Source organism: Leuciscus leuciscus (assembly GCF_965113295.1).
Source record: "Leuciscus leuciscus genome assembly, chromosome: 17".
Lineage (NCBI taxonomy): Eukaryota > Metazoa > Chordata > Actinopteri > Cypriniformes > Leuciscidae > Leuciscus > Leuciscus leuciscus.
The window spans coordinates 15,363,684-15,375,875 of NC_138741.1; the positions used below are offsets into that span (position 1 = coordinate 15,363,684).

Genomic DNA, 12,192 nt, shown 5'->3' on the forward strand with positions numbered 1-12,192 from the left:
GTGCAGAGTGCAGAAGATCATTCCGGAAATGCGTAGGAGGAAACGCGATGCTATCCAGCCGACCAATCACAGATCTTGCGGTCCGCGTCGCCGCGACGCATAGTTACATTTTTGAGGAGGTGCGCGTCAGGGTACGGCGAAGGGTACGACGTATGGTACACGTCAATGCGTATGCTACGCCGTACCTTCTACGCGCACCCGACGCAGAAGTATAAATTGGCCTTTACTCGCGTAATTGCGTATTGTGTAGGCGATGTATAATATTTATAATATTATCCATATAACAATATTTCATACAGTAGCCTGCGCTCTGCACGTATATTATGGGCACAATGAAAGGAGAGAAGCTAAATGAGCCCGAGTCCGACTTGAGCCCGATCTGTAAAAAAAAAAAAGTCCCGAGCCCGGCCAGAATGGACTCAGCGGGACCCGACGGGCTTGCAGACCTCTATCTAACATACAGATTTGGCAAATCAGCAATAAACAAAATCAGGCCAGACAACCATGACATCACATGCCTTTATGGAAGCGAATGTTACAATTCACGGGAAAGTTGAAAAAGTGGATTTTTCCAAAGAATTTCTTATGCACACAGGGCTGACTCATGGTCCTGTGAGGCCCTAATAGGTCACGCAGTTTCGGGAGGACCTTGCCACCCCTAGTTGCAGACCACTTCTCTTGCATTTTGATAAGCAAACATGAGAACAAACAGTAGTTAAAATAGCAGTGAGCCAAATGATCAGTTTAGAGGAGTCTTGTGTGAGACAAGCATGACATCACATATTTGTAGACATGGATACTAAAGTATATTGAAGGCTATATGGTACACAGGTCATTAAGTGTGGCTGGCACTGCGGCATCACACAGCAAATTTCCATTGTTTCCTGAATGAGGAAATAGCAATGTGTCACCCACCCTGTTTCCTTTCTTCTCTTCCCGTCATAATGTTGCAATATGTTTTAAAACCCTCTAGATACATAATGTGCAACAGTAAATAATATTAGAATGTTTAATTTAAAAGAGAGGGAAACTTCACACACACAAAATATAGCCTATATAAAGTCCTGGGCCTGGGAAGTAAAAAAAGTAGATTTTTCCAATGAATTTGTCCACATGTTTATGCAAACAGGGCCAATGAATGGTCCTGCGAGACCTCAAGTCATGCATTTTTGGAGGACCTTCCCGTCCCTATTGGCAGACAACTTCTCTTGCATTTTGATAAGCAAATATGAGAAGAATTTCACATATCACAGTGTGATAAATGATCCACTTAAATTATCCTGGACTCTTGCATCCAGCTCATACTGTATGTGCATTAGCCCTGGTTTTCCTAGTTTGGCTGAACAATCTGGGGCTTTGAAGGTTCCTGGCAGAGGCAGGGACGTGCAGAGTGTTCCTCAGGGGCAGAAGCTCAAATGTAAAAAATGGGCATGTATGGGGCTGAAGGCACATTATAAAAATGTGCTTTTCATTACTCCCATAGTGCATGATTGCAGAAAATATACATATGTTTTAATTGAACATTTATGGAGCAACAGATTTTGTGTGAAAATAAATGATAAAAGTGATTAATTTGTTTAAAAATCTCATGAATGTATGAGGTGGCAATGTGAGCCTTTTACCAAGGTGGGCCTTTTACCCCACACACAGGTCAAAAGGCATGGGACAAAAGGCACAAAGTATTAATACAAATACTTCACTTTTTACGCAAAAATAATGTTTCAATAATATCTTTAATAATGTTTTAACAAGTTAATACTTGTTCAAACAATTAATTTAGAAAAGTTTGCACTAATTTTGGTTTATAAAAAAAAGAAAAAAAGAATTCCCTTTGGTTCAATGAACTATATGCCATTAAAATGTTCATTTTAAAAATACAGAAACAAAATTATTTTACAAGTAAAGATTCTGAATACATTGAATGAGATCCCATAATAATTTAATAAAGTTTTACAATAGCCTAACAAATACATGTGGTATTTTATTAGGCTTTATGATATGATAAAATCATATTTTAAATATAATGGTTTCATTTCACCATCTGAATCTAATCATTATGTCAACAAATGGAAAAGTCAGCCAGTTATTTCTTATCATTGTGCATTTAGCCCCAAAAGCAGGGGCGCCTTTTACCCCATTCCATACTTTTACATATTCTTATGTTAATGAAAAACTGTTGTTTTATTTTCCTTGAACAAAACTGAAAACCATTAGCAACATTTTTTGTGTATTTTTATTTATTTTTTAGATCAAATTAGTGAAGAATCAACTTTGCTTTGCTGTCAGGGATTTTCACGTGCATAGTCAAACGCGGTTGTTAAAGGGCCCCTATTATGCTATTTTAAAGTTTCCTAATGTTGTTTTGGAGTCTCCTACAACAGGTTTACATGCATCAAAGGTCAAAAAACTGTTTCATTTTCTCATAATATACATTTGCACATCACCAGATTTTCAATGATTCTCAAACGACTCGTCAAATGAATCAATCTCTCTAAATCCCTCCTTTCCACGACCTACTCTGCTCTGATTGGCCAGACAGCTCAGTCTGTTGTGATTGGTTTACCGTGTACAGCGCGTTGAAAACAAAAACTCCCATAGAGACAGAGCGTATTTAGGCCACGCCCACACCCAGGGGGAAAACAATCAAACCGTCTCCATTGACTTTGCATTGCGAGAGGCTGCCTCCTTGTCATTTCTTGCTTCTAACAAAAGACAGAAAAATGCCTAAAAGCTGCTGTGTGACAAGGTGTACAGCAGACAAGCTAAAAAACCCAGAAATACGTTTGTATTAGCTCTCGACCCCAAAAAACGAGTGTTTTAGGACATAAAAGTGGATACAGGCAGTTGAGACAGAGCGTCACGTGTCTCATTACTCTGAGAACTAACGTACGCCACTGGAGGAGACCGTGATCAACAACACATGATGGTTTATCTTACAGAAATATAATATAAAACTGACATTTGGATATTTGACTCACCAGTGACCAAATGTTTAACTTACTGCACACGTGGTGTATTTTTAGTGCATACTGAGTGTCAGGATCCCACAATTTACCCATTCGTTCCAGCCTGTATCCACTTTTATGTCCTCAAACGCTCGTTTTTGGGGGTCGACAGCTTATGAAAACTTATTTCTGGGTTTCTTAGCTTGTTTGCTGTACACCTTGTCACATAGCAGCTTTTAGGCATTATTCTGTATTTTGTTAGAAGCAAGAAATGACAAGGAGGCAGCCTCTCGCAATGCAAAGTCAATGGAGACAGTTGGTTTGTTTTCCCCCTTGGTGGGCGTGGTCTTCAGATTATGACGCGTTGCGCTCTGTCTCTATTGCCATAACAACGTCAGCTCTGCGTGGCTTCCTACCTATTTTTTTACAGTCTATGCTTCCAACACTGTAAACTAAACACAGTAACGAACAATGACGTCGATTTTACCATATCAATGCGAGCGCGAGTCCAATGATGAAACATTCTTTGGAAGAACTAGTTATTCAACCCGAACCTCCATCGCAGGGCCAACTCGAGCAGGACGTTTCTCAGTGATACACTAACGTTACTCAGTTTGAGGTACATGAGATGTTGCAACTGTAATTCCTCAGCATCAACATTAACAAGTGCATGTCCATCACCCGATTATTTTACATGTACTAATTTATTTACCGAGATATACAGTATTCCGGTGAACACGTGGAAACTGTATCAATAACAGTCCATGTTATGCAATAGGGTGAATTCAGGGTGATTGGGACACTTTTTGCTATTGAGATGCCTTGGAAAAAGTTTCCCAATCAACCTGAATTCACCCTAGGCTACATTAGCCGAGCTCTAGCGTGAATGACTGATGTAACATAAACACTGGTAAAACAAATCTTGCCCCATGCTTAATCTTTACTCAAACTAGTGAGAACGACAGACAATCTGCATTAATAGACACAATTTTAGGTAATAGTGGCCCACAGCTGATTAGCAGAAGTATTTCAGTAAGACAGTAATAGGAGACCTACACAATATAAAACTCAAAACTAAGCATTTTGAACACCATCTTTCAAGAGCAAGCGGTTTGCGAATCCTGCATTGAACTCCGAGATTTGAGAAGAAGTCGTCAGTAAAATAAAGGGAACACAGCAAACGTTTAGGATTATACTCTACTGTGATATCGTGGTAAAGATGAACTTTAACCACTGATTCTTAACATGCTCATCCTTGGGCAGTGAAAACAAAAACTGGCTTTACCGTCACATTGTAGAGCACAGTGCCGCATTATGCTGTCCAGTATCCACAGGAATCAGCTGTTGGTTTGAGGTTCAAGTTTGCGGCGCGCGCAATAAGTGCGCAAAAAGTCTTACTTTTGAAAGACAATAACTTTATATACGGTGCACTTTCAGATTTAAAACTTTGCAGGATGTTTTCATTCACTTAGAGCTGTGTTACACACTACATGAAAGGTCATTTTCAAAAATCAAGAACATCATATGATCGCTTCATCAAACGGCAAATCTTTATGCAGTAGCCTATAGGCCTAGGGTATAGCCTACGTAAATAGGAGTAAATTGAAAACTAGGCTACATAATCATTAATAAGACTTCTTGTGCTACGTGGTTTTGTGTAGGCTGCTATAGTGCACTGCTTTGTAGTCAGTTCACACTATTTAATTGAAACAACCACAGATCAAGATCTCCACAAATGCAAATGTTTCTGTCCATTCAGACTGTAAAAAGCCATTTCACGTTTGTAAAAAGAAAGAAAACAGAACAGTATAGTTTTCAATCGATTTATGAATAAGACCGGAAAATTACCGATTCGTTTCACATTGTCAAATTACATTTCAGCTTCTTGTTGCTGTTTAAATGGAGGGCGGTGTCAGAATGAGAGTCTGTCAGTCTGAAGCAAGAGACACGGCATGGTAACGACTTATAGCCTACTTATAAATAAACGTGAATTTTCTACTGTTTACACGTTGTCATATTAATTATTTCAAATGCATTCTATACTGACCACAATATTATTGATGATAACTGTTGAGGGGCATTTTTGATTAATTTTGAAAAAAGGCAAAGCCCCCAATGCCCTTCCCTCTGCACGTGCCTTGGGCAGAGGTTCATTCTACTGATATTGACCTAAACAATATCAACCAAATGGACACAATATCGACCAAAACTGGGTAAGAAGCTAAATATTAGTTCAAACTTTTCTTCAAAGTTTTTACAGGCCTGCGCGTTTCTTTCCGACTTCAACATCTTATCTCATAAAGAGGTTGCGATTATGACTTGCATGATCATTAACAGTGAATAGCCTATATTACAAAGTTCTTTGGAAAGCAGATGAGGAAAATAGGAAGCGACCGCGAGAGGTGTGACTTCATGTTAGCATACAAACAGAGCTGCCGAGCTGAAGGCGTGAACTCTGAGAGAGAGCAGCGCGCGAGCATCACAGTCACTGGGAATAGCCAAGGAGTGCCTAACCAAGGTAGGTTAAGCGATAAATGCAGTTTTGTGCTCATTTAGAAGCTGTTGAGAGCGAGCGAGCGACGCGAAAACAGAACGCAAAAGACATGTAGCCTAATAAACATGATAGATAGTTTTGGCATTACGCGCTGTAACCTGCTACTTTATACCTTTATATGTCATCTTCTGCTTAGCCAAACTAAGATCAGATACAAAACAAAAATATTATCGTTTTACATATCAGTCATGTAAAACTCAAGAGTTTGTTGGTGTTTAAATATCGATAATGTCCAATAAACGGCTCTGAATCTTGCGAAACATGTCTGTCAATGTTGTAAGAAGACAAAAATCCCGACGATGACGAGGACACTTGACTTTTGACACATGTAATGTTGGAAAAGCCCCCTTTATGTTTATTGGCTATGCAATAAAAATGTCTAATTGTGCAATATTTAACTGAATGAACAATGTTTTACGGTAACAAACGAACAATGTATTATTAGTCTAACGCAATTATTGCAATATAATGTAAATAAGTAATGTCATGTGTTGTGCTGGGCTAGTTGTCACAGGCGTTATATCTGAATTGTTTCCCATAAACTAAAATTACAATATAATCATATTTTTGTAGCTGTTTTGTAAATTAGTGAACAATAGAAACACACTAGCATATATTTAGGGCAAATGTCTACTTTGTTATCACAGTTTTCTTAGGAGACACTGTCACATATGTTTTGAATGTAGCATATATTTTATTTGCATTATTTATTTATTTTTTACACTTTTTCATAACTGTTTTACTGTTGCTGAAAAGCCTATAAGTATTTTTAATGGAAAGTTACACTGTGACAGGTTACCTTATATAGTGTGACAACAACATGCTTTGTGGTGCAACAGCATGCCCCCTTTTGCATGTTACAAATGGTAACATGTTCAGTGAACTTTCTAGGTGAAAATGGCAGACATGTCCTTTCAAGTTTTGTAGCCAAAACTTTAAGGTCTACTGTCTATATGTTTTAGTGTATAGTAGGCTATATTTAAGAATAATAAACTGAATAACTGAAACAACTAAGAATATTGCCTGAAAAGTACCTGACTTTAATCTGATTGTAAGTCCTGTGAATGTAATATGTGTGTTATGTTTTTGATGAAATATGTGCTCTTGTGGTTTTCAGAAAATGAAGCTTCACCAATTCATTTCCTGCTTTCAGCAGAAGATTGCAGATAAATATGCAATGATGAGAAAGAAACCCCTAATGCTTTAGCTTCCAGTAATGATGATAATGAAATAACACTTTTGATACAATGGATATTTTCATCTCACAGTGTGCGAGATAAAATAGGCGTTACCACTCTTAATGCTGCTCTCCCACGTTTCTAGTTCATTGAAATACATAAAAGTACATGTGTCATTTTCACCTATCCCTGTAATATGCAGACAACTCTAAGCCTGAAGTATACTTTGGGTTTTACACATACGTTAGGCTAAACATACACTACAGTGTGATTTAATATCAGCATTGCATGCATACTGTGTGAGCCACAACTCTTGTTTAAAAGAGTAAACTGGTCATAAGTAACTTCTGGAAAAACAACAGACACTGGACAAGGACGAGACTGATGGTAGTGGACCAAAAAAAAAAATAATAATAATAATTCTAGAGCAGCTAGGGGTGTCCCTGAGGGTCACTGTCCAGAACAGTTTAGCTTCAACCCTATTACATCACCAGCCTGGAATTTTGGAGCTGTTTGGAGCAGAGTTTGACACATGAGGTCCTAAAAATAAGCTTTTTAAAAAATAAAAATAAAAGTTTTAGATGACACGGCATTCTAAAAATGTGGTGCTCCAGTTAATTTGAAAGATGAAAATGTAAATATTATGGTTCCGTGACAATATCAAAACATTACGCAACCAATGTGTGAGTTTTGGGGTGGTATTATCAGTTTGGCCAGGTTCAGGTGTTTGGGAAACCTGTCTAAATGTGGTTGCAATGTGGTGGAAAAGTGACATGCTTCACACCTTTAATGCAACATTTACCATTATTAACTGTTAAGTCTTAAGTGTTTGATGAATATAATCGAACCATAACATCATAAATACAGAGGGGAATAGCTCCTTCCCGATATCCAAAGCAGTTGTCGGCCAATATCGTTATGACCACTTTGAAGGATATTCGAAGGAATCAAAATTTAATTGTATGCTGTCTTATCTCTCTGTTTTTTTCTTAGATACACGTAAGATGACGACTCCTGGAAATAACAGCTCTGAGACAGACAAAATCATTGACTCAGAGTTTCGCTACCTTCTCTTTCCTATATTCTACGGCATTGTTTTTGTCTTGGGTTTGCTGGCCAACTGCTATGCTCTTTATGTGCTGCACTATTTGCGGGAGTCTAAAGCTATGAATGAGATTCGAATCTACATGACCAACCTGACTGTTGCAGACCTGATGTTCGTGTCTGCTCTACCATTCTGGATTGGCTACTACGTGCATAAAGGTGACTGGATGTACTCAGATGCCCTCTGTCGTATCACAGGCACGTTTTTCTTCATTAACACGTACTGCTCTATTCTCTTCCTTACTGCCATCAGCATTAACCGTTACTGGGCTGTTACCAGGCCACTGGTGGCCGCCTCTTCTGACTGCTGGAGACGTGGAGCAATTGTCTCTGCGGTCATCTGGGTAGTCACTCTTTTGGCATCGGTTAAATACCTCACTGAACCGGGAATCAATGAGATTAAGAATAAGAGCATTTCTCGCTGTTTCGAGGATTATCATGATATGGATAGCTCTGTTAGATATAGAGTGGCCGTCACCCACTTCATCATTATTGGCTTGTTCTTTCTTGTTTTCATAATGGTGATTGTCTGCAACATCTTAATTGCTCGAGCTCTTCTGTCTCAACCCATCAGTCAGCCTCAAGCCAGCACGGGAAAGCGTCCAGGCGGTACCAAGCGCAGAGCTTTGAGGTTGTTGTGTGCTGTCGTGGGCGTCTTTGTGATCTGTTTCCTGCCCCATCATGTGGTGCAGGGTCCCTGGACATTGTCCGTGCTTAACCTGACTGATTGGAACATGGAGACTCGCCAAAGCTTAAACGATGCTCACCAGATCACCCTCATGCTTATGGGGCTCAACTGCCTCCTGGACCCACTGGTGTATTGCTTCGCCACCACAAAGTTCCGCAAATACATCCAGGGTCATTTTACAAAGGTCAAGAATAACAAACACTGTTCACGCAACACATTTAGCACAGCAATGTCCCTGAAGAGCAGACATCAGAGCGAATTATGAACGCTGCCGAAGAGCAGAATACATATGCTGATATCTGGTGTTCATTTCTATCAGTTAGAGTCTTATTTCAAATTGTTCATATTTGAGCAGAATTTAATTTCAATTCAAGATTAGGTTCTGTTTGGATTCTTAAAGGGTTTCTCCCAAAAATGAAAATTCTGCTATCCTTTACACGTCATTCCGAACCTGTTTGACTTTCTTTCTTCTGTGGAACACAAAATAAGACATTTTGAAAATAGTTTTGAAAGTCAGTGTAATCCAGTGTTGTTTTGTTGAAACATTGTTTAAAAAAAAGTAATGAAGCTGGGTAAATAATAACAGAATTTACATTTTTGTGGAAACTATCCCTTTAATGAATTTAAAGGAATTTAAAACATTTTCATTCAATTGCTGCCACTTCCGGGCAACTTTTTCAAACAATAGAGTATTTCAAGCATGATTATTCAACGTGTACTGATAAATGCTTTATACACTGAAACATTAAGCTTTTAAATTGTGATTCATATTTTGTCATATTGTCTCTTAAAGAGATTTAAGAGACTTAAAAAGTTTTCACCATTTACTTACCTTGATGTCATTCCAAACTTTTATGACTTTCTTTTTTCTGAGGAACACAAAAGAAGAGATTTTGAAAGTCAGTGGCATTTAAACAACACTGGACCCCACTGACTGAAATATACTCAAAATATCTTCTTTAATGTTCCACAGAAAAAAGAAAGTCATGCAGGCTTGTAACAACATGAGGGTGAGTAAATGATGACAAAACGATGACTAAATGTCTGCACTTGTGTAGGTGGAACTGACCTATATAAATGTGTGTCATTTAAAGAATTCTCATTCTAGTTATCATATAAGGAGGCAGTCTTCTGTAGAATGAAGAAGACAAATGAGTAAAGAGGATGCTGGTGGTTAATCTTACCACAGTGAGAAGTGATAAGAATAGAAGATAGCTTTTTTGTTTTGTTTTGTTTTGTTTTTTAGTTCACAAGTCTTTAATGGTAAATTATTGGTCAGTTAATCTTTAGAGATCATGTGTGAATGGGACCTATTCAAAAATATCGGTAATCAGTTCAGGCATTTTTTGGTTGGCCTATGAGAAGTTGTAACATTATCAGTAAATTACTGGTATGATGCTGTGTGTGAACTAAGAATATGATTGCCGGTATGAGAATGTATGAGAGCAGGATGTGCTTGTGAGAGAAGTCTGCTTTGGGGCACCCATAAGGCTCTGTTGAGCAGTTTACAGTAATGTGTTTAATTGTTTTTCTATGTAAACATGCGCTAGATGGACATCTGACCATTTGCTCAGTGCCTCGTGCTTGAGACCCTGCCTTCATTTCCCTTCATAAGCGCTGCAGCTCTGCAGAACTTTTTTGTGCTAACTGCAGTACTATAGGCCCTATAGTAACTATTTCATTTTACAGTAATTTACCGGGTTTAATGTCTTGAAAGGGGCTACTGCTGATGAAAGAAGCTACCTGTTTCCTGTGATACCAAAGTTTCACTGTCCATTTTGTAAAGGGAGAAGTTGTGGTGCAGCTAAACAGTCTAGATTATTTGTAATATAGATTGCACAAAAAGGTGGTCAATTTGTGCCTGATGTCACTATGACAACAAATACGGCCTTGCTTGCTGTGAAGTACAGTACAGTAGATCTATGAGGAGCAGTCCTGTGGGATAGGAGAAATCAAAGGAAACAAAGGACACAAAGGAAATCTTAATATTCTTTTGCAATGCTTTGTTTTCCAGAATGGGGAACACACACCCTAACCCTATAAATGTGCACTTAAACTATTAAAAATGACCAATAAACTTATTGTTCTACATCTTACATTAAGCAATTTAAAAAAAAATTACGTTTAACAAAATTTGTTAACATTAGAGTTCAATAGTATATTCCTAAATTAACATTAACGTAGACTAATCAATACGGTGTAAACATTATTATTATTTTTTTTATCATTGTTTATGATTCCTAATGCATTTACTAATGTTTAACGATTAGCCTACCTTTTGTTCTATAAGAAAATGACTGTATGAAATAATTTAAAAAAGAAAATTCACAAAAGAAGTTTAGTAATAATTATTCCATTTATGAAATGTAGGTTTGTTGACATGTTGATGTAAATCTATGAACTTCTGAAGATCAGTTTGTCCATTGGCATTTTATAGTTATTTATTTAACAGGATGCGATACATGTGTGTATATATATATATTCTTATATGTTAGATGATAATGTTTTAAATGTGTGGTTTACATTTAATGTATTGCAAAAACAGACGTTTATGAAAATATGTGTTTAAATTTCCAGTAATGTCTTGCCATTCTTTATTGCTTAATATGGTGTGTATATGAGCTGAGTTTTATGGTGGGATTATAGACATTTATTTGATGCTCAGTGATGTTCACCGTTGTTTCCTTTGTGGTATTAACTCATTTTAAAATAGCGCAATGCTTGACATCTTCTTCCAAATAATCTTGCTTAATAATAAACTTCTGCATTAAGCAGGAAGTTTCACAAGAAAGTGTAAATGTAGGCTATGCTCCCAGAGACAGTAAATCCAAAAATGTAAGTTCTCATTCTCTTAACTTTGTTGCAAACTTTGTTTCTTCTGTGAAACATGAAGGAGATGTTATTCAGAAAGTTATTGGGAACTGTATATAGTTATAGTTATAGTGAGTGATGGACAGTTGTGAAAGACTCTTGGTCACACATTCTAACAACTGCAGATCCTACTCAAGTACTGCAACTGTTGTTATATTTATTCAAATGATCATTGATGTTTGCACTTAATGCTGTTTACGTGATGTAAAGGCTTAATCTGTGCTGAAAAGGCTAAATAAAATCAATAAACTATTTAATCTTCTGTGTATTCTCAAAAAAAAAAAAAAAAAACTATGCATTTTTTTTTAAAGACATTTATGATGATATATTCATTGGTATTCTGCTTATTACGTCTCCAAGAAAAAACACACAATATGGGAGCATCTCAATACTCAGTTTGATGCTTCAACCTGTGACCCGGAAACCAATCAAAGTTAGCCATCTTGAAGGACCATCTCACATATTTCAACAGAGCATCTTGCTTTATTATTTATTATGAATTTGTTTAAATGTATAGTTATTTATGAAATTCATAATAAATAATAATAAAGCTACCATGTTGCCTTTCAACAACAAGAGAGCAGATCCATTGAGGTTGAACTCTTCATCAGTGCCTATGCTCAAGAGAGTACAGTAGTATAGTGTAAAAAGGTATTTGGTCAGTTCTTCATTTAATGGATGAAGAAGGGAGTCTGTTAACTTTTACTGGCTTTATACTAAATATAATTTACAGTGTGAGCGTAAACAATTTGAGTGCTTTAAATGCCATTCCCAAAGCACAAAACACTTCTGTCAACCTGCCAGATGGATCTTGTGAACTCCCATTCCTTCTCTTCAATGGTAATAAATAAG

The 12,192-nt window shown here is 37.3% G+C and overlaps 1 protein-coding gene across 1 annotated transcript; it reads left to right on the forward strand.

Moving 5' to 3' along the window:
* The first annotated feature begins 5,145 nt into the window (after positions 1–5,145).
* On the forward strand, positions 5,146–11,597 carry ptafr (platelet-activating factor receptor). The gene is made up of 2 exons (XM_082144255.1): positions 5,146–5,463; positions 7,671–11,597. The coding sequence occupies exons 1-2, from the start codon at positions 5,319–5,321 to the stop codon at positions 8,732–8,734; spliced, it is 1,209 nt and encodes a 402-aa protein (XP_082000381.1). The 5' UTR covers positions 5,146–5,318; the 3' UTR covers positions 8,735–11,597.
* Positions 11,598–12,192: the final 595 nt, after the last annotated feature.